The 24,278-nt window shown below is 37.8% G+C and overlaps 1 protein-coding gene across 1 annotated transcript in view; it reads right to left on the bottom strand.

The window, feature by feature from the left end:
- The window catches only part of LOC119784608 (TLC domain-containing protein 4-B-like), a 29,948-nt gene extending 5,697 nt beyond the window's left edge, over positions 1-24,251 (bottom strand). Inside the window, exons 1-5 of the mRNA XM_038286746.1 lie at positions 23,921-24,251; positions 13,594-13,763; positions 9,782-9,871; positions 5,733-5,791; positions 5,548-5,642 (exon numbers count right to left, since the gene is read on the bottom strand). Of these exons, the coding sequence (XP_038142674.1) occupies positions 5,548-5,642; positions 5,733-5,791; positions 9,782-9,871; positions 13,594-13,748 (399 nt within the window). The 5' untranslated portion in view covers positions 13,749-13,763; positions 23,921-24,251. The remainder of the gene's footprint in view (positions 1-5,547; positions 5,643-5,732; positions 5,792-9,781; positions 9,872-13,593; positions 13,764-23,920) is intronic.
- Positions 24,252-24,278: the final 27 nt, after the last annotated feature.

The raw sequence follows: 24,278 nt of genomic DNA, 5'->3' as shown, positions 1-24,278 counted from the left end.
AAACACTGAAACATTGAGTCACTTGGGTCAGCTGCCATGAAGCCCATGCGTGACTTCTTCCATACAAATACCACTTATCTCACCATCAAAGGAGAGCTCCAGCTAAACTCCTCAGGAAAGAACCAATTTCAACAAATGTACAAATTTCAATTTCCATAATGTAGATGGGGGAAAAAAGAAACAAAACTGCTGCTGCAAGGGACTTCTGTGCTAAAAATTTCATCCAATATAGATCCATATAAAAGACCTAACAGTTTTCCATTTCTAATTCATATTTATAAAAGTTCTTAATTTGATGAAAATAAAAAATACTCCTAGGTGTACAGAATATAAACATGATACCAAAGAGGTAAGTAAACCTTTACTATTCATCATGACATCTAATTAACTAAATATAAGCCAGTTTTAAGCCAATTTCACTAAATATTAGTCAGCTGGAAAAGTTGTGCAAAGACAGCCTCTACAAATATAAACGTCAAACAGAACTAAAGGCCAGAACACACCGAATCCGATTTTGCATCCGATCCGACAGAAAATTGTGTCGGACGAGGTGGTGGTGTTTAGCGCTCATTGAAAGACAATGGGGATGATCCCACCCAACATGATTTTATTCAGATGGGCTTAAGTAGGTACGACTGAGATAGACCACAAGTCTATTTTAGTCAGACTCTGCAGCAATTCAGCTGCAATTTCATGGGTCTGCCATGAAGAGAGACACAGTTACAAAGTAAAACACATCCGCTTTGGGGGAAAATACTAAATAAAATCTGCTGATCAAACAGGGACAGAGTGAGTTTTGGAGTCGCAAATCGCAAATAGTAAGCAGGAGTCAGGACAGACTCTAGCAAACACAATCAATGAAACTTAAAAAATATATAATTTATAACTTTACCCACGATGGCAGTTCAGGAGGACAGAAAACTGATAACGCAGTGATCCTCTATGAGCTTTGCAAAAACAATAAGGGAAAGAAAGCGCAGTTTGTCAATCTTTGAGGAAAAAAAATAAAAAATAATATATATATATATATATATATATATATATATATATATATATATATATATATAACTTAAGGAGGTAATAGTGATCTCTTTGAGCCTCACAAAAAACAAAAATGAGGGACAGACAAAGCAGGTAAGCGTGCAGCGTATCTCTCTCACCTCTATTAAAACATTGAAAGAGAAACTTCGATAAACTTCATAGATCTCTCTCTGAGATTCAACTCTCACTGCCTTAGTCGGAATAAAAACCATCCCATGGCATTTATTGCTTCGATTTTCTTTTCTTTAGATGTAGATCTCATTTTTTTAATACAGGTATATGAGTACCACATCTGTTCTGATTTGAGATGCTGCAATGGCTCTCTTTGCTTAAAGAATGTGCTGGTGTTTTTGCTTTCTTTTAATACCTTTTAATAATCAAAGTCAAATGTGGGAAATAGTTTTAATTTGTGTATAGCAGAGACAGAAGTGAAAAATATCTGCTCAGATCTGCTCACCCTGCCTAGTCGTAGCCTCTCTATACGCAGTCAGTGTGACATGGAAAGAAAAAAAGAGATTAAATTCGTACGCAACCGGTGTGTTCTGGCCTTAAGACACGAAGGGCCGATTCACCAGACAACCTTGGCATGACTTCTATAGAGGCAATAAAATTCCCTTCCCTCACACAGGGTTTCCAAAGATCACAATCAGCAAATTATTGTGATCATGTACCTTTTGAAAAACCTGTAAAAACAAGAGGCAAGATACAGGGATGCCAACACAAAACCGTGCATTTTTGCACACAGTGAGGTAATAAATCAGTAACTACATATCATACAGCTTGTATTTCATATGCACAAATCAAACCCAAAAAATACGACAATAAAAACAGGAGATGATGGGCATCTGTTACATAGATATTACAATAAGCCAGCCACTGGTGAGGGAGCAATCAAAAGCCATGCAGAGTAAACAGCATTATACTTACAGGCCAATCATTACCATGCTACTAGCTATATGGTTTGAATCCCTTATATTGAAATAAAGGTGCTAACATTGCACCATTTTAAATAAATTAATTGTAAGTTGTGGTTGAATAATGTGCATTAGTGAACAGCATCTGCAGCAAGAAGCCCTGACTCCTCCAACTGAGACCTTAAGTTTAAGTGGACCTAAATGTAAAATACACACTGGACAGTTAAAACATTAAAAAACTCACAAATATATTAAGGTCACCTCGCAAGCAGCTTTGACTTTTATACCACACTGCAAAAGTATTCATACTCTTTTGACATTAACTTACATTACAACCACAAACTTTAAGATACTTTATTCAAACTATATTATTGTACATTTTTACCATTTAAAAATCAGTTGTGGCTTTCATGTGAACTTGGCTGGTCTGAGTAATTAGAGCCACCTTTTCCCTTAGAGACTTTGTGGGGGTTGGTCCCCAAAAGATTTCCACATATAAGGACTTAACCTGTTACTAAAATGTAAAATACAGTATCTCCAAATGCAAAAAGATTTTAAAGTATTTAATTGGATAAAAGGCTTGGACTTTGGTTGGGCCATCTTAAATAAATCTACTGTAATCTAAAACAATTGAGTCAAAATTGGGTCCGACAGCAAAATCTAAGCCCCCCCCCCAAAAAAACATTTGTCAAACATTAAACATTAGAAGTAAATGAAACATAACATTTTAATAACAGAATTAAAACATAATAATAAATAAGAAAATATTTTTTCCTCTTCATAGTACATAAAAATATTCTATCCTGCATCAGAAATGAGAACTTTCCTTAAAAGACCTTTTCTGACTCTTAAAGCAAGTTTTTCTTGCCACTCTGCCATGAAGTACTAATTTGTGAAACTTTGCATGGAGCTGTGGATCTCTGCAGCTCCTCCAGACACACCACAGTCCTTTATATTTCCTTACCAGTAAATTAGGATAAGCAACCACATCTTGATACAAAACTAACTTTCAATAAAACAGGTCTAAGTCCAAGTCTTGATTTGCTATACTTTTGCTTTGCTATACTTTTTGTATTTTTGGATGACTGCTTGCTCTTCAAGACTTTCAAAAATCTTCAGACAGTTCTTTAAGTCTTATGCTGCCATCATCTGATCTGCATTTAGAATACCTAAAGAAATGATGCTAATATATATATTTCTCCCAAGATAAAATCCAAAGGAAATATTCTAGTTTGTTTTTGTAACGTCACAAAGGCAAACAAATCCAAAGGGTAGGAATACTTTAACAAGGCCCTGTAACCCGTCTGATCAAATACTTACCATCGTAGCTGAAACAGAACTTGATGATTGAAACATACTTACAGGGAGTTACGAGTATTGTATTGTAATGCATCGTTTAAGGTCACCCAACTAGCATGAGCAGGCTAGTACCCCTAGGAACTGGTAAGTCCATACTGTGACTGGGCATCATTCTGCTCAGTACAACACAACAGCAATAACAGCAGACAAGACAGGAATAAAGAAAGTCTCCATCTAGATCGTGGCCTGCTCTGTGCTTACGAAGCGACAAAAAGAACCCCCTGGTAGTTTTTGCATGAACAAAAGATGACACACCTGAATATGTGAGTTTTAAAGAGGGGCCTCTCTTGTTAAAGTCAGCAAAGGACATAGAGACAGATATATTAGAAGGAAAAAAAAAAGAAAAGCCGATTGGAAGCAAAGAAGGAACACGACACTGAAGAGAGCATGCATTTAATGTAGATAAATTAATGACTAGTTTATTTTAAAAAAAAACAACACACACAAAACACAGATTGGGCTATGGTTAAACTATCAGTGTCTTAAATTTAGATCAAGCTGTTTGGGACTGATAATAAAAACAAAGCAACTAGATCCCTTAGAAAGATGCACTGAGCTAGAGAAACTAGTTAAATAACTTGGGCTATATAAACATTCTAACTTCATCTGACGTGAACAACATGAACACATTTAACAGATTGACTAATGAGACTGAGACAACATGACGGATCCGACTGAGAACACAATTAAATCAAATATGAATGACATAGAAAACTACAGCTCAAAAAGGCTCTCGGCCTTCTATTTTTGGAGTTACCAAATATAAAAAAACCTTCCCTCTGCAGTTTAGATGTCGCCCAAAAAGACAGTGATGAGTGTCCAGTGACAGTATGGCCTCCTACATGCCACAGCTGCGTACTTTCTTTAATACAGGTGCTTGCTTTCTTTCTGCAGAGGAAAATCAGCCTTATTATCAAGGCATTTATTATTTCTCTTTATCAGAACATGAAAGATGTGCTTTAATGCCAGTTACACTAAAATAGAAAAAAAGTGCAAAAAAAAGCAAATGATTAAAATGAAAAGAGTTTTGAGTTAAGATTTTGTTTTATAATTTAAGCTTTATGGGGATTTTTTATAATCCAGCTGTTCACCACAGCTTTAAATTAATCAGCTAAGACCATACAAAGCAACATAGGGAATATATTTAGATTTAAAAGTTGTGTCAAGACTCAAAAGGCAAAACAATGAACGCCGTTTGTCTAGAATGTTTTTGCCTTGTATTGGAGCAAATCGATCTGTTCTAGGAATCATCTTAAACCTGCATCATCCATTAACCATTATAGAAAAAGAGATAAATAGGTAATAAATAAAAAAAAGTGAGGAAGCAGAAAGCTGAACTGGACTCTGGTACAGAAAACAGACAGGCATAAGGTACTGTACATAAGCAGGTGAGTCAGAAAGTTAAATATGCTGTGATTGGCATGCACAGTAACAAGAAAAGGGACCCTGCCTGCGTGGTATGTTCAGTGCTATAAGCATGCACACAGCGAGTACAGATCAGCCTTCTATGGTTTGAAGCTTGGGTGGGGGTTCATCTGACATCAGAACTGCCAGAAGGGGTCAGTAAAACAAAACAGAGGAGCACAGAGATTGGAAAGGCAGTGAGAAGGAGGGGGGGGGGGGGGGGGCATCAGCCAGTAACATCACGGAGCATTCCATGCAAAAATTACCATAGTCATCCGTTTTCTGTAATTATGCACCAGACCATGTCGACCTAGAGGGTTTCGGACTGAACCAAGAGTGAACAGCAGGGCAGCCAAACCCAACATAAATATATACGCCGTCATTAAAGAAAAGGGGACATATTTAAACTAGAGATTATCTCTTAAAAAAAAAAAAATAAAAAAAATTTGTTAGGAGAGCAGCTCTAGGAAAGAAACGGTTTGGACTGATGCCTAGCAGTCCTCTGATGATTAAACTGCAGAAATAAGATGGCCAAATGGGTTTCCATACATGACAGAATACGTCATCTCAAATAGCCAAACGCTGACCAACTATAATCATTCTCCATTGCAGTTGAAGCCATTGTAAAAGTTTTTCATGCAACACAGCTTGAGATTAGCATACATTATAAATCGCTCTAATCGGGTATAAAAAACACTGCTGTAAGGGGAAAATGTTGATGGTACCAACTAATCCGACCAGTTAAAAGGGGGGAAAACAGCTGTTCACCCTTGGTTGTCTCCTTCCCATCTTGCCTGCATATTCTGCTATTGGACAATAGGGCACTCACCAGTACATAGTAGTAAGCATACAGTGCTGCCAGATGGTGAACTACAAAAAACTTGTCCCCTATCGCCTTCCAATAGTAAAATATAAGCAGCAGATCTGAAAAATAAAAACACACAAAAAAAGCATGTAATCGTGATAATCCATTTAAATGGAAAACTATGGAGGTAAACTAAATGTTTCCTTTACCTGATATGAGGTAGCCTGTTGTGATTGCAACATTAGTCTTCACCAGTCTAGGATCTCCCCTAATAACACACATTAAAAAATTATGTTTGAGACTTCTTTAAATGTAGATGATAGCTAGGTTGCAGTTATGGTTTAATCTCATTAATCACATTTTTTCTTTAAATATGGGGGACACCAAAATCCTGACCTTCCAAAGAAATTCAAACTCACCTTTCATTGAGCATGTTTTAGAATAAACCACTAGAATTAAATTATTGGAAATTCTGCAAATCTAAAAAAAAAAAAGTTAAAAAATAATTTTGAGCTCCTTGAAACCAGTTTAATGCTGTTTTCTCACTAATTGATATTCAGAAATATGCATTTCAAAGAACTGGGCAAACAGTGCTGGATACTTGTGCTGCTAATAAAGACAAGAGCTATCAAACAGCTTCCACACAGAGCAGAGCTCCTTTAAAGCTCCACCTCGCTCTATGAATCATTGCCACTACAGGTGCTGGTCATAAAATTAGAATATCATGAAAAAGTAGATTGATTTCAGTAATTCCATTTAAAAAGTGAAACTTGTATATTATATTCATACATTACATACAAACTCATATATTTCAGATGTTTATTTTGTTTAATTTTGATGATTACAAATGACAACAAATGAAAATCTCAAATTCATCATATCAGAAAATTAGAATATTACTGAAGACCAATAAAAACAAAGGATTTATAGAAATGTTGGCCAACTGAAAAGTATGAACATGAAAAGTATGAGCATGTACAGCACTCAGTATTTAGTTGGGCCTCCTTTGGCCTGTATTACTGCAGCAATGCGGCGTGGCATGGAGTCGATCAGTCTGTGGCACTGCTCAGGTGTTATGATAGCCCAGGTTGCTCTAATAGTGGCTTTTAGCTCTTCTGAATTGTTGGGTCTGGTGTATTGCATCTTCTTCTTCACAATACCCCATAGATTTTCTATGGGGTTAAGGTCAGGAGAGTTTGCTGGCCAATTAAGAACAGGGATACCATGGTCCTTCAACCAGGTACTGGTAGCTTTGGCACTGTGTGCAGGTGCCAAGTCCTGTTGGAAAATGAAATCTGCATCTCCAAAAAGTTGGTCAGCTGCAGGAAGCATGAAGTGCTCTAAAACTTCCTGGTATGTGGCTGCGTTGACCCTGGACCTCAGAAAACACAATGGACCAACACCAGCAGATGACATGGCACCCCAAACCATCACTGACTGTGGAAACTTTACACTGGACTTCAAGCAACGTGGATGAAGTGCCTCTCTTCTTTTCCTCCAGACTCTGGGACCTTGATTTCCAAAGGAAATGCAAAATTTACTTTCATCAGAGAACATGACTTTGGACCACTCACCAGCAGTCCAGTCCTGTTTCTCTTTAGCCCAGGCAAGACGCTTCTGACGCTGTCTGTGGTTCAAGAGTGGCTTGACACAAGGAATGCGACAGCAGAAACCCATGTCTTTCATACGTCTGTGTGTGGTGGTTCTTGAAGCACTCACTCCAGCTGCAGTCCACTCTTTGTGAATCTCCCCCACATTTTTGAAGGGGTTTTGTTTCACAATCCTCTCCAGGGTGCGGTTATCTCTCTTGCTTGTACACTTTTTTCGACCACATCTTTTCCTTCCCTTCGCCTCTCTATTAATGTGCTTGGACACTGAGCTCTGTGAACAGCCAGCCTCTTTAGCGATGACCTTTTGTGTCTTGCCCTCCTTGTGCAAGGTGTCGATGGTCGTCTTTTGGACAACTGTCAAGTCAGCAGTCTTCCCCATGATTGTGTAGCCTATAGAACTAGACTGAAAGACCATTTAAAGGCTTTTGCAGGTGGTTTGAGTTAATTAGCTGATTAGAGTGTGGCACCAGGGGCCATCAATTTTGAACCTTTTCACAATATTCTAATTTTCTGATATGATGAATTTGAGATTTTCATTTGTTGTCATTTGTAATCATCAAAATTAAACAAAATAAACATCTGAAATATATGAGTTTGTATGTAATGTATGAATATAATATACAAGTTTCACTTTTTAAATGGAATTACTGAAATCAATCTACTTTTTCATGATATTCTAATTTTATGACCAGCACCTGTATTCATTATCTTGGTTTTTTTTCCCCCACTTTCTCTCCATCTCACACACCAGGTTCAGTTTTACTGTTGGTTTTAGCTCATGAAAGAATTGTAGCTTTGCAGATAAAATGTTGCAAAAGTGTATGAGAACTTTTCCAGATGTTTAACACCTTATTCTGTGTGGATGAGCACAGAGCACTGAGCCAACAGATTCCCACTGACCACTCAGCAAAAGCAGCATTCATAGTGAAGCCCGTTTATGCTTTGTTATTCTTTATAGTTTAAAGTCATTTTTAAGGTGTAGTGAAGGATTTTCACAAATTTTTGATAAGATTTGCCCTCTCCACTAAAATAAAAATACAGATGCACAACCCTGCACCCGCTTTTTAAACGTGTGCGAGAGCATGCACGAGCCCATTTCTCGTTGTGCATGCTCCATTTAAAAGTTGATTTTTTCATCACTTATACAAGCTTACTTTTCAGAAGATTTGCAATTTTCCACCAATATTAATAATAAATAATTTAACTTTATTAAGCCCACACCGGAGAAATTTTCATCTGCATTTAACCAATCTCATTGGGCAGCAGTGGGCCGCCATTGCGTGGCGCCCGGGGAGCAACATTTTTTTTTATTATGTGATTTGTCAGACTTCATTAAGCCAGGATGGGAGGTTCAGTTGTTGAAGGAGTGCTATCTTAAAGACAGAGTGTGAAGCTTAGACCCAATCCTACCAGGTGGGGTTTCTATGATGGGGCCGGGCTCCATAATACAGTTTTGGAAAACTCAGTTTTTACCAAGCAGGTCAAGCTTATGGCACCTATTTTATGAAACGTGGACCTAACAACCTTCTATATCTCCTCCCCTTCACTTCATGGCAGACGTTATAAGAATAGATGGGACATCCTTTCATGAATGAAGTCTAAATGACAATTAGAGACTTGTATTTTAATTACTGTTTTTTTTTTAACTTCATTTCAAATTATTTGAATATGTGTAACCAAAACTAGTTTGATTGAAAATACATGTATTCCTGGTTTATTAGTGGCTCATGGTGATTTTCTTCACTTCTTATATAACAAGTTGTCAGAAAATCAATCATATTAGAGAAGAGATATAGAGATAACATCTGCTCTTTTCAAATATGTGGTAGGCATTGATTAATGGGAGGCAACACTTCAAGATAGACTGATAAATATATGAAACACTGAGATTTTTGCCTGTCAAAGTTGTTTTTTAAAATTATATCATAAGGTGCATCAGCTGAATAGGTGTAGATTTTATTTATGAAATAAACCAAAATTATTTCTAATTAATACAAGTGTCTTTTCAGTAGAAACAAACTTTTGAAAAGGTTGTATTTTACATTCTAAATAGATGTTCCAATTCAGCTTGAGCTTCTTACAAAGTCTAATCTACTCAATAACACTAAAAGTTAAGAACAGTGATTGTTTCTTTTAATCAGCAGCAATCCTATGATGTAATATAGGGAAATTAGAGCGTGTTCACTTTCATTGTCACCAAGCAGTTAAAGGTCACAAGTCAGTTAATGTGTTCAGGCTCATCCAACTGCAGTGAGCTGCCCTACAAACATCATCCAGCTTTTGTTGACCTATGCACTCCAACAGACCATGCTACTGCGCCACGGCACCAACTGCTGTAAAATGTCAGAGAGGTTGTGACACACCAGTCCGAATGGCACTTAATCCTATAAAGTTAAATTATTCATGGCGCCAGTAGTCAAAAGTTATTGCCGTTAATTTTATTAACATCAATACAGTTTAAGCCATGTATTCTTTACTATAGGGCAGGAAAACCATTTATCTGCATATGTTCATGCAGATAATGGTATGGTTTTCCCATCATAGCTTCTTTGTACAAATATGCTTCTCCTATTTATCAAAGAAAAAAAAAAGAGAAAGACTTAAAAAACAGCTTTAAATCAAACAGACGATGAGGTTTGAGGTCTCACCAGACTGGATCTTCATTGACGGCATCATCAAAGAAGAAAATGTAGAGACAGAAGATTCCCACCAACAGTGCATGGAACGTTGACACAGTCCTGGAGAAAATAAATGAAACGTACGGCAGCATTAAAACACTTTCGGAAGGGCGACCGAATACATCATGGAGCTTAAGGAAGTTAGTTTATTAAATGTGCCTTGGAGGGGTCCTTTGGTTCCCGAAAGAGGAGTTTTTAGTATTCATAGTGGATCAACTAATTGCTTGTCATGATTGCACACTGATTCCAGCCAATTAGACTGAGAGATTAAATACTGCTGAAGGGTCAGGAAGAGCGGCACTGAGTCCCAGGCAGTCATTAACATTGCCAGACAGCCCAGCAGTTCTCAGCAGTCACTCAGCGAGACAGAAAGACGGTAACTTGGACTATAAGGCTTCTCAAATTGAATCTGGAGAGGGAGGAATTTCTACAGGGATCCCAAGAGCTAGGATTCATCAGCATTAATCATTGGGTTTCCTCTACTCTTCGCCCACAAGGATATTTCAATTGAACTAGAGCTCTCATGAGTAATAAGTGAAGGATGAAAGGAGAAAAATGAGGATCACACTCATCACGCTTTTTGTGGTGGATGTTGCAAAGCATTAAGTTTCACATCTCATCGAGGCGCAAACATGATCCCATCCCAATTTCTGGTTTGACTGAAGCTCCTGTCGCATATCAGCAGAATAAGCATTTAGGGAAGAGCATCAGAGAAAGATAGAATTCCCATTTTCTATCATTTTACACAATTTTTTGTTGGCTTTTTATTAGGAAAAACTTCAAAAAAGAGAATCAAATAAGTGTTATTATGAAAATAACCGTATACCAAAATATCCAACTTTAACATGTATATCTGTTTAAAGAAGAAACTATTAAATTGTAAAGAGGAAACAAATTCCAAATCCACTTTTTGAGCTCTTAATGAGTTTCTAGAAGTGCTAAAGTGTTATTCTCTACTAGGGGTGTAAATATTAATTGTTTTGTATAGATGCATCAATCCAACAGCCGACGATCCGATGCATCGACACGTTTGCAAGAGTATTGATTCATGTTTTGTTCTTTGTTTTTTTCCTCCTGTCTATTTTTATCCACTTGCTCTTGGACGTAATTCTGACTCCCGTGCTACAGTGGCGCTAAACCTATTTTGCCCTCCTACCTCGCTTCCTTTAGCCACTTCCTTCTTTCCACTTGCACACACTGGCATAAACAGTAGGCCAGACAGACATAGTGAATGAAGTACAGGACTTTTTTTTGTTACTTAATCTGCTGGTGCACTTATACACTCATTGCAATACTTTTTGATGCAAGGCCTTTCAGAATCTATAACACAGAGGCATTATTATTTTTCAGTGAATGAGGTTTTCATAGGCCTGGCTGGCGTACAATTTTGCTACTCCTGTTATTTGCTGTCGTTTCTCAAATACAATGCATAACGATATTACAGCTTTCATTGCTTTATTTTACATTTGAAACATTGTCTAGCCTGTAAGGTATAAAAAAAATTAACCATTTAATCGAATCGAATTGTGGTGTATTCTTGAGTATCTAAAATAATCGAATCGTTGGGTCAGGAAATTAATACTGAATCGAATCGCTATGATTTACTACCCTAATCTCTACAGGTATTAAATAGTTCTCTTTATATGCTGTTTGAGTCATATTTTTCAATCTGTTCTGTTTTATTCCCCATAACATCTGAGTTATGCTCCAGAACTGCTAAACAAGGTTATGGACGCTTCCCAAATTTGAGAAACCACCATTTTTATTTCTCCAACTGAATTTGGTGTCCAAAAGCTACAAAGATGCCAAAGCTGTGATTAAAGTTAGTTCATTTATATAGCACCAATTCACAACTCATCCTCTGCAGGCACTTAAAAAGTCCATTAAATCAAATCATACAGGTTATTAAAATTTTATATCCAAGGAATCTCAGCAAAATATTATTAAGTCAATGACTTTGTAGAATGTCCCCCTCCTGGCAGAAGACATTCTCTTGCATTGTGCCATTGACTTTGCAGCAATCCCATCATAGCGAGCCTTTAACCAGGTCAGCCTGGTTAGAGGCTGGCTCCCACTGATTTTCCACTGAAAAGGCCTGGAAATTGACAGTAGCATATAAAAACAGGAAAAATGCTTGGAGCAAAAAAAAAAAAAAGAACCCCACAGCATGGTGTTACCTCCACTGGGTTTCATGGCGGAGATGTTGTGATCAATAACATAATTGGGAGGCTTTGACCATAATTAAACCGGCCTCCTACTGCTGAGCTCACTGATTAATGCACTTCTTGCCTAGTCTGTCATTTTAAGTGGATTACGATGTCTTAGATTGGTCATAGTGCTTAATTCTTTTAATTATCAGATTAGTTGTGCTATCTGGACTTTCTTTTCCGCTTATTAACTCATATTCTTTGACAAACCAACAATTATTTCACAGAACAGTTTTATGTACGTAAAAGATGAAATTACATTCAAAGAAGGACTTAAATTTTGAAGTTAGTTGCGCCGAATTTTATATCATGATGTATTAGTGAGGGAGTGGCTAAATGTTTATAGTGTGGAATGATAGAAGAGGCTTGATCAAGGATGGAAACACATTTGTTAACTAAGTTCTGAAGTAGCGAGTATTAATTTAATTTGCAATATAATCACAATATCAGAAAATGCAATTTTTAAATCACAGAGGCACTCAGTGGTTATATTACATTTATACGACACAGTATTCGGGCCAGGCTAAATTTCTTTTTTTTTTTTATTCAAGAATAAAGCCATAATATAATGAGAATAAAATCATAAAATTACAAAGAATAAAGTCATAACATTATGAGAATAAAGTCGCAATATTATGAGAAAAAAAAAAAAACAAAAAACAAAAAAAACATCTTACATTTAACAAGACTAAAAGCCTTTTTTTGTTTTTAACTCCAGTCCATAAAGAGGCGGTAATATGTTTAAAGTGGATATGCTTCCATTAAAAAGTGCAACACCTCCAACTAGCATGCAGATCAATGTGTGCTAGTCAGAAATAGGCACTTTTCCAAACAAAGGTTACCGTAAAATCTTGCAAAAATCTACTCTGAACAAGCAAGCTTTTAAGGGAATGAAAAAAAACTGAAACCCTGGAGTAAAACATCGACATGCTTGTTGTGGTAAGTACAAAGAAAATGTATAATAAAATCCCAATTGCATTATTGGTTGAAAAGAATCCCCATTTAAACTTTTAGCAAAATGGTTCAGGCCTACTCTTGACATCTCTGGAGGGCATATAACATCACTAATATTAGCCTACAAAATACAGTAGGCACAATTTAACAGATTGGAAGACATTGATTAAAATCTTGGTCCATAACTGATCTGTGCTCTGTGCCTCCTGCTTATTACAGTCAAACATATGGCAACATTAAGCTTTGCATTGCCTGGTTTGCATAAAACAGTCTAATGCTGTGTGTTTTACAGCATGTAAAACATTCATTATGCTGAGCTTGACTTTAAAATACTAAAGTAAGAGAAACAAAAACAAACTAAAAATAACCAATATTCAATGCTTCTAGCAGTTTAAAAGAGTCAGATGCAGAAACGTTGCACATCACACATTGACTCAAATGTGTGAGTCACATAGCAGTGTCACAGGAAATCTGTAGGCTGAATGTCAGCTTATGTCTTTGAACGCAAACCTCCCAGTGGTTAGCGTAAATGCAGAGAGGAACCTTACAGCCTCTGCTGTGCAATGGGGATGCAAACAGGTGCGTTACAGTTACCACAGACGTAAATTAATCTCAGGTCACCTTGAGTTCCACTCCACCTTCTGCTTGTCACTGAGGCCCAAGAAGCCGGTGCTGATGCGTATAGACAGCCAGGGGCTGACTCTGTGGAAGAGCCACTGGAAGGTGAAGAAGCTGGTCACCGAGATGGTGAGGATAAGCTGGCTGAATGGGTCCATGGCCACCCAACACAACTAAGGGAGGAGATAGAAAAGAGATCAAGGTCAAATACAACTGATTAAAAAAAATGGGTAGTTACTATAACACTAATAAAAACAGATCTTATTAAACAAGGTGCTGTTAACACCCCTTGGACTCTGAGCTGCTTTCTATCTAAAACATTCCTACCACCTACTCAGTTACGTCTACAGGAGGTGTTACGCAACATAAATGGGACACAAGTAGTACAGTTCCACGACAGCATTACATGACAAAATCCGTCTTCAACATGTGTCCAAAAAGCGGTCACTTTCATGTTCCATTTTTATTATTATCATATAATCCTAATTGCTTTGGTTATCAGTCAGAACGCACTGTAACCCATTCATATCAGGCATTTAGAATACCCCAGATGAATAATCTGTGTTCAGTACAAACTTGTGTTTAGATGCAACAGCTTGTAAATAATTAATCATTCAAGGTGCCTGTTATTGTGAGGGTGACAGTACTGACATCCGGAGGATGTAGGAAAAAAAAGGAGACTACCTGCTTATACACAGAGGGGAAAGGCGATCTAAACTGCTATGCACATGCTGATACATGGCCTGCACATAAAATGTCACTGCAATGTTCTCAAAGCTACAGATGGAGCTGCTGCTGGGGAAAACTGGCCGCTTGTATCTGGCCTCATTCGCTGTCACTGAGTCACTCTGAGTCACTCTGAATGATAACCTCTGAGAAAGCATGATGTGTTAACAGGCACGAGTCCAAATAAAGGCAGCTTTGCTCATTCAAATGCTGCCACAGAATTACGGTTGAATAATACTGCTGCATGGCTGATAGATGGTTGACCCAGGCATCAATAACGCCACTAAAAGCTAAATACATGTTCTATTCTGTGAGGCCTGGAACAAATACAGCTGTAGGTATATTAGCCATATGAGTAGTATGAGATCTAGGATGGAAAAAAATGAATTGGAAAATTCCAAAATATAAAACAGTTAATTTGAAATCATATATTTACTGTATAGGAAGAAACAAGACCCTTAAGCTCAATGTCTGACTTCAAATCAGACTAATCACTTCCTGTTTTATGTAATTTTAGCCAAATAATTCATCTACCCAAGGCAAAAATAATAGGGAAAAATGTTTCAGAGTTATAATCTATTTTGAAATTCAGAATTTTAAATGCATTTTGTACAGTATTATAACTTGTGCTCAATGGAAACTGTTTGGGTACGCTGTACCCAAACAATATACATCACTCAAAAAGCCCCTTAAGCTAACCTCTACATAGCGTCAATTCAGTTGAGCAAGGTGGAGTAGCTACAACTTATCAAAAGTGAGTGACGCTCAAGGATGTTCAGAGGCACAGATCCATTTTTTCCCCCGATCCAATCCGATACCTGGGCGGAGCGTATCGGCCAGTACCTGAAAAGATCTGACACGACTAGGGCTGGGCAATATGACCTCAAATCAATATTACGATAAATTGGTCAGTTTTACCTCGATAACGATAAATGCATGATAAATAATCCAGCTCTTCCATTAGAAATAAAGGCATATGCAGGAAATGCAACTGATCTATTTACAATTTATTTACTGAATAAATCACATCACATATTACTTTCAATTAAAGATTAAAGTCTTGTACCCACTGAGGTTTAAAGATTCAACAATGACTCATTGAACAGGAGAAAACGTTACCTCTCTTGCAAACAGTTTTGCACAAAGTTAATTGAGCCTTTTGCACATCTTTGAACTCAGCAGCATGGCTGTGCTATAGATGGTGGAGGTTAGATGTGTTACTTTTGTAAGTCCCAACAGTTTTTAGAGACATTTTGCATGTCGTTTTTTTTTTTTTTGCCTAAGATCTATGGTGTAATTTTGATGCCACCAAAATGAATGTGCAGTGAGAACAATGTGCATCGTTTAAATTTGCACACCCTCACTCAACTCTGACAACGCACTCTCGACTTCTCTGCACGCTCAGCTTAATCTCTGCTCTCGCTCAGCTCCACAGGATTAACTGATGTAATTTAATTTACAGCCATGTTCGACACTTCTTCACTGGACTCAACTCCAAGTCTCTTTGTTTACACTTCTGAATGGATTGTTGGAGTCACATGATTCCCCAAACACTGCAGTGTCTTCAATGCGAAGGAAATACCAACAACCAGCGCACACAGGAAAAACAGCATATTAGGGTTTATTTCTTTTACCGACATGAGAAAATTGTCACCGGTTATCGTAGTGAATGACGGTGTAGGTACCAGATTGACTCGGGCTGCCAGATTGACTCGGGGGCCTGCGCCTTTTGATGACGTCATAATATGGCAACTCCGCCCGTCACTATATGGCAACGCCACTCGTAACGATATGGCAACTCCACTCAAACAAACTACATTGCGCCCGCGGTCTCTATTTGTCACAAATCTATTCTCGTTACAAATGGAGACCGCGGGCTCAATGTAGTTTGTTTGAGTGGCGTTGCCATAATGTGACGTCATCGGGAGGCGCAAGGCCCATGGCGAATTCGGTGACGTCATTGGAAGGCGCAGGGACCATGGAGAATTTCTTCGTAAAATTGTCCGTTTACAAACCGCAATCCCGCTTTCGAATAAAACCTACACCCCGCTATAATTACTTTAGTAAGCTGTCCAGACCAATCAAAATGTTTTGCGCAATTGTGCAAACGTTAAAACAATTATGTATTGTGACGTCATCAAAAGGCGCAGCCCCCCCCCCGAGTCAATCTGATAGCCCGGGTCAATCTGGTACCTACAACGGTAACGGCAAAAATCCGGTTTATGGCCCAGGCCTAGACAGGACTGTTGATTGTATGATCTGCGTACCTTGATATGCCAGTGAAGAAGAACGTTTAAACGAACAAAATTAAAGTATAGAGAAGCAGCAAAAAGAAACAAAACTTCAATGTAAAGGTCATTTCAAAAAGATATTTTAAAATGCAAAATTAAGTACAGCACCTGCCTTAAAGCTGCTGTAACCGTTATGCTATGTATGATATTAATAAAAAAAAAAAAAAAAGTCACTGGATCCAGATCTGGTTAATTAGTCAGTATCAGAGCCAATATTCGATCTGGGCATTGGATAGGTACAGCTCAACAATAAAGGCGAGAACGTGATGACTTAAGTGGAAGACCTTGCACAAAACACCTGCAACGTGATAGGAAATGACATTATACCAATAAAGGGCTGGTTATACTCCGGCGTGTTGCAATGAGCTTGTCGCAGATATTTTTGATTTGTGCCCAATACTGAAGCGTGGTCCGGGTTCAACGCAACAACGAAAGAGGGACAATCAGGAACTAGCTGTTGGTCTAGATACAGCCCAGGCAGTGAGGAAGTGGGGGCACGTTTGTCCGAAAACGTAGGGACATGAGGGCGAAAAACGAGCGGGGATCCAGGTGGAAAAAAGGTACCAGTATTCTCACGCACCTCCCTCTTCTAGCTGTTCCAATTTCATGAGTCATTTGCCACAATGGCGGTCATACAAACAAAACAAGCTGGTAAGGTACGAAACAGGAAATACGCATAGTATAGAGTAGATGTAGATTTGACCAATCAGAGGCCTCCTGTCTGCAGCGCTGTCTGCAATCACCTACAATTTTGGAGAGGTGCACCAGAGTGTCTGCAGAAAAGGACGGGGGCACATTTGCGTTCACTGCGACACACAAGCAGACGACCTGGTTTCTGATTATAAATCAGCTTTAAGCAGGACTGGCTGTGAGGATTTTCAAGAGATAATTTAAAATTCCTTGAGGAGCAATCTAAACTTCCCGTTTAGAAGCGCAGTTAACGGCCCAAAACACCAACATTGATTTTTAATTGGCCTTGAAAACAGACAGCTATGTTACAGTTAACCACTTCATCAACACAAAGTGGCATATAAAGTTTGACAGTACTTCAGAGCTACACGTCATTTCTAAAGTTTTACATTTCTGTTCATTGGGAATCATAACTAGTTCATATGTCATCCTATTTAGAGCTTGCACCAGAGATTGTCAAAATATAATGGGCTACATGTCTTTAAATTTTACATATTGTAGAAAAAAACATGTCTTTGAAGGTATTGGACTTTTTTTAAGAAAAAGGCCAAATATCAATTATCGATAGAAGCAATCAACTTTTTATCACCCATTTAATTGATCATTTGCAACCCAGTCACAATATTTTTCAAGAATATGACACAATACTTTAAAAATTCTGCCAATGATTATTCACTAGGACAAACGTTGGTTGGGTGTGCCTGCCTCTCAAGGAGATTACATTTTTGTCCTTTATTAAATTAACTGTTGTGGTGCCCTGAAAAAGGCGATGACTGTTTGATAAACTGGTTTGGGTCTAAAATGTTTCTGCCTGGCTGATTTCTTGAGCTCCATCTTTTGTCAACGGTACTCCACTTCCTCATACTTTCGTTACATTAAGCTGCCAACCCTGTACTTAACAGATAGGATAGTCATCTCAAACTTACAGTATAGTCAGACACTTAAATTCTTGTTTCAGCAGATCATAAGATCTGTCCCCACAATGAAGGTGTTTGTCTACAAAAGCGTTTATAAAATATAGTTGCCTATTTTTGGTTCTTGGAGGTCGTAATTTCTGATTCATGTCCTTTGGTCAAAAGGCTGATTTACAATGTGAATTTAACTCTTTTATTCCAGATTCAGCCAACATTCTCACAGTGCCACAAAAAAAAATCATAAAATCTGTATACTTCCTAAACAGCATGATGCTGGAGATTTAAAAAGATCTCCATCGGTACTGGATGGAGAGAGGTATTAAACTAAGGCTGTGTGAATGGAAGTTGCTTAAGATTGAGTCATATAACCAAGGATTGATAAAAAAAAAATAAAAATACTACCACTGCATTATTAACTTCTTGTTAAACGTTAATACTAAACCATTATAAATATGCTGCAGAATCAAACAGGCATGCAATTCATGTAACAACTCATTGATATGTATTAAACACCAGGAATCCAATTTGAGATCAGACCGCAGAAAACAAAAAAATAAATAAATTTAAAAAGTCTCTTCTGAATCTTGAGAATTGGATACTACAAGGTTCCTTGAACATTTTTACAGACTTTAGACTAGGTAAAACTAAAAAGATTTAACTTGGGGAGTTCTGGATAGGGCATACTGATGCACAAAAATATCTTTTCATTCAAAAAAAAAAAACTTCCATGTAATTTTTTTAGTATAATTTCTGCTTCAATATGTTTTTTCTCCCAGCTAAAGGCATGTTTTAGATTCTGTTTACTACACATAATTATTCAAGTACTTAGTTGACAATAATTTCCATAATCGATTCATCACGATTGATAGGATTCTTTCAGCCCTACCCAATAGCATCCATGACGGCATTGCGTTACTAAACTAAAGGCGCAGCAGTCTTTTCCTGCTTCCAAGGCAGATGAGTGAACATCTTAAAAGCTGAGCAAAAGAGCACATCTTCAGAGAAGATCTTGGATCCAATCTAAAGTACCTTCTGCAGTATAATATGTAATCAGCGATCATACCACCCTGACAGTAGGACCAAATGCCTGAAATTGGTTATTTGAACTTCTTCAGATACGAAAATAGATTCACAAAGAAAATATTTCTCTAATTACAACAACAAAGTAGTTTGTCACTAGAGCCAGAAGACGACAGTTGGGAAACCGTGGTATAAACACCATTTGACCAACTGCCTACCCCAGATAATAGATTGCCCGTGGCCACTACCCAACTCATTGGCCCATCATAAACACTAAACCCTCCAGTATCCATCAGAACGGCTGGATCTGGGCACAGAAAATGATATGAATTCAGGATAAAAAAAAATTTTTTTTTGGTTTGCTTATGCTGCTCAGCTAACAGACAATGAAAAGATAATGCAACTGTTTTTGATATTTACTGAATCATATTTGGTTACTTTAACTTAATTATTTCATATTAGCAGGGTAGCACATAAAGGGCCGGATTTATCAAAGGTTTGCGTGTATTAAAACGTGAGCTATTTCACTGCGCACGCTAAAAAATGTACAAACTGATCTATCAACAGCATGCTAAAAGCATTTGATCTTTAAAACGTGCTAAATAGCGCCTGTGATCCATTTAGTACTTTTTCTGCAATGAATATGCAATATGGGGCGTTTACACGCTAAAGTGCGTCTTGTGGGAGGAGAACATGTAAATATATTAATTTAGCACTCGCAAAGTGATTTATCAAACTTGAACGCAATTTTGCTAACGGTATCTGACTCTATATTTAACACGTTTCAAAAGAAGGTGCAAATGGTCTGTATGCGTAATTGCGCACACATGGCAGCGGTTATTGTCGCAAGAAGGAGACATGGAAATGAAGCAAGGAGACGCAGAGAACGCATTTTTTCACTCCGTGTGAATATTTTTGGAATGAACGAGGAAACGATCATCAAAACATATCGTTTATCCAGCATTGCCATTTTGGAGCTGCTGGGGGAACTCCGAATGGATTTGGAGCCAGCCACAAGGAGGACCCACGCAATAACAGATATCACAAAACTCCTTGCAACATTGCACTTTTTTGCATCTGGGTCATTCCAGCGTACGGTTGCAGCGTGAGCTGGGATCTCCTAATCTCGTTTTTTCAGAAGTGCTGTCCGACGGGGTCGGGGTTCTCCCCCTGCGCCTGTGGAGCAACGTGCCAAATGCTGCGGGGATCTCATCCACAGTCACAGGCCAATACAAAACACCTGTTTTTTTTTTGTTTGTTTTTTTTTACTGCAGCACATACCACCTTAGGGAATAAAGGTTGCCAATTTATAAATATATATATATATATATATATATATATATATATATATATATATATATATATACTTATTTTTTTTTTTGTTGGGGGTCACTGTAAGATTTAAATTTCTTAATGCACTAGTTTGTACAGACTACAAACTACTTTGCCGCAAACCACAAAACGCGCAAAACCATCATTTAAATAGGGCGTCTCCAACAGTTTTGCACCTTCCACCAGTTACGCAATCGCTCTTGTTAAATCACCCGCAAACCATGGTTCAGCCCCTCGCGCAAAATTCCACTTTGCGAGCGCAAATTACTGCACGCAAAATTGGATCTTGATAAATCCGGCCCAAAGTGTTAAAGTAACTAAATACCAATAAGTAAATGCTGAAGGCGGTTGGATAACTTTTTTCAGTGCAGATTCACAGACAATTTGTTTTGTAAAGTAGATGACTGGTTAATAGCCACTTTATCCCTGTAGCTTATTCTAGATTTGCAACCTACACCACCACCAGACCTAGTGGAATACAGGAGCAACCAACAAAACCAGGATATTCAAGGTAATGCACATGTGAAATCTGACATAACACTTTGGAAACATTGGCATTTGTCTTCATAGCGATATAAATGTGCCGAACCCCGTCTAACGCTAAAGCCATAACTTGACCAACGAGACCCTTTTTGGTGGTAGCTTTGTTGGGTCTACAATACAGCTCGCTCCATCCCTGCAGAGATCGGCCATGAAATGTTGTTGGTTTAAAAACATTTTTATTAAAAAAAATAAAAACACACACACACAATGCACTGGTGGTTTTAATTTATTGTCTATTCAATTTCCAGTACTTTATTAGTTTTTCTAATTTTTTATTGTATGTTTTAGTTAGTTGAGATATGCAAGACTTGATTTAAATTAACTAAATTTGTTTTAACTGAAGTTATAGATTCTTATTTTTTTGTTGGAGATGCGTTGTTTATGTTTATTCTATTTCTGTTTCATTCACTACATATTGTTGTGGAATAGACCTGAGGGTTGGTTGGCATGCATTTCCTGGCAATGTGTCAAAAATGTTAGATTATTTGCCTTGGGCACTTAATATTAGTCATCTATAGCCAATTTAAATCGTTGCTCATCCCTAGACTTGTGGGGGTCCTCAGTTGTTTTCCTAATTTTTTGCCAGATTTCTTTAGAGTTTTACATGATGTCAAAGATGCACAGTGTTTGAGATGTTGCTTAAAAAAAAAGGTAAAAATGAGGGCTGAAACAATTAATCGTATTAATCGATTTTTGAAATAGTCAATTAATTCAATAATCAATTGTTAATTGACGTATACAGACTCTAAAATATGCCTTTAGCTGACTGACCAACTGATTTACTGATTGTAAAAAATATATAAACATTTTGCATTTAAGAAAAAAAAAAAGAAAGTGTCTTTGAATATGCTCTATCCAGAACTCCTCAACTGGAAAAGTTTTAGTTTTATCTTGTTTAAATTCATAGAAAGTCCTCTTTAAAGAACCATTGGCTATCAGCTTATTAATCCATTAATTGAAAAAAAACAATCGACAGATAAATCGATTAGCAAAATAATATTTAGCTGCAGCCCTAGTAAAAATATACCTTCATCTAACTTCAACTGTTGGAAACTACTAAATCGAAAGACTTCCACAGCATTGTGCTGCCAAATTATTTAATAGAATAGTGATCTTGGTGTATGTATATGTGTAAAAATCTACCATATAAGAAATGCCTCCAACTTACTTTTTTTTTTGGGTGGGTATCACTGAAAAAAAGAATGCATCGGCTTTTGGCATTTACTTAATCATATTTAGTTACTTTAACACAATTGTTTCATGATAACAGGATAGGACATGAAACAATTTTGTTAAAGTAACTAAATATGATTAAGTAACATGAGCTGTTTAGTTTAATTTAATGGATTCGGTGGAAAAAAAGTGTTGTTTTATATATTTTTTTTGTATACAGTTACTGTCCCATTTTAGGTGTATACCGCTGATCACATTGAAAAGATTCCATTTAATTAGGAGAGGATGTGAATTTATTGGCTTTTCATGGCAATCCACTCAGCAAATATGAAATTAATTCATGAAGCATCAGAGTGGGTGGTGCTGGCATGAAAACTCCACGCAGCAAATTAACTCAAGTGTATAACATAATATTTAGGTTGACCATGATGCCAACATATATCATATATAGAAAGGGAACCTAATAGTGATTAAAGGGCCATGGGAATACTAAGGGTGACTGATTCTATATTATTTTTGAAGCTCTTACTATTCTAGTATCCCTAGTAGGGCTTGGCAATTAATTGCTTTTGCAATACAATCGCAATCGTGGTGGAAAATAATCGCAATTTAGACTTTTTACCAAATCTTTCAACCCTAATCTCTAGAACTGTGCAGATGTGGATTCAAATACAAATAGTAATGGCTAACCTAAAATGACAAGCAGCCATGGGGTTTCCATATAAAAAATTATATATATATATATATATATATATATATATATATACACACACACCATCTGTTATTGTGTGGAGGGAAATTGGAGCACAACATCCTTATATACATTTCAGCTCATAGACCAGGCCTTGAAAATGAGTGCAAGAGAATCCCATGCACACGACTCTTGCATCTAGACTGCTGTTCTCTAGAACGCAAACAGATCTAAAATTAGCAGCTCTATATGTGCTCTGGCTTGTGGCCTGCAAATGTATACCAGGGACAGAAGTCCATAGAGGTCAATGCCCTTTTTCCTTCTACATTCGCACCAGTTTTACTGGGTCATTTATTTCTGTGAGGCAGTGAATTGAGAAGCAAATCTGATAATGTTTAAAAATGTAGTGATATCATTTAATAAAAAAGGAGAACTGGTATGTTTGCACTAACATAAACACAAATATATGTTCTGGGTGCTTATGAACCTTTTAGTGCACTGGTTAACCATAAAAAAAAAACGAATTAGATTATAAATGTTGTGATGGCAGTTCCAGGTGGTGCTCTTTGGCTGTATTTAATGACTGTTTGATGCATGAAACCTTAAGCTGGAGGGAGAGCCTGGGAGAAAATGAAACTTGTAAGTATTTAGGATGTTATTTTTCCGAGGAATATCACCCTGCTACCTTAGCAGACGTGCTTGCGTAACGCGTCTCCTAACGAGGAAACTGCTGTTCCACGAAAACAGAGAGCCGTTAAAATTGCCTTATTACGCAGAAAAGGAGAGGTAAACACGTGTTAAAGCAAGCCAGGTTCACACAGCAGCGACCTTCCAGATGCTGGAGAAATCTCCCCCCCCCCCCGGCCTAGTGGCGTCTCCTGTCCTTCCTTCCTTCCTTTCCTTGGAGGCTTTTATGGAAGCAAATCGTGGAACATGGTGGTCGGACTCACCTTGCGTCTTTCATTCAGATGATTTGCTCCCCGCTCTCACAGCTGCTTAAGGTTTCCAAGGCTCCAACGCCGAAGCGCGTATGTCGCGTGAACCGGATCCACAGCCATGTCGTTTCATTTTAAACCAGCGAGGAGCCGCAGCCGCAGCAGCAGCAGCCGGCCTCCCGCTCCGCGCTCACAGCTGACAACAGCGGCTGATGGAGACGCAGCTCCGAGCCTGCGGCAGCTTCTGCTCTGTTTAACGGGATTCCTGGCCGATAAGAACTGTGCATAACTGCTGCGGCAAGGCAGGCAGGTCAGGGCTGCTCGACTTTACACAAGTGCGGCTGGATGGGCGGGCGGGTGGGTGGGGGTGATA

The sequence above is a fragment of the Cyprinodon tularosa genome, unplaced genomic scaffold (assembly GCF_016077235.1).
Source record: "Cyprinodon tularosa strain WSP-4 unplaced genomic scaffold, ASM1607723v1 ctg23, whole genome shotgun sequence".
In the NCBI taxonomy this organism is placed as follows: domain Eukaryota; kingdom Metazoa; phylum Chordata; class Actinopteri; order Cyprinodontiformes; family Cyprinodontidae; genus Cyprinodon; species Cyprinodon tularosa.
This window is presented reverse-complemented; position numbering and strand designations above follow the sequence as displayed.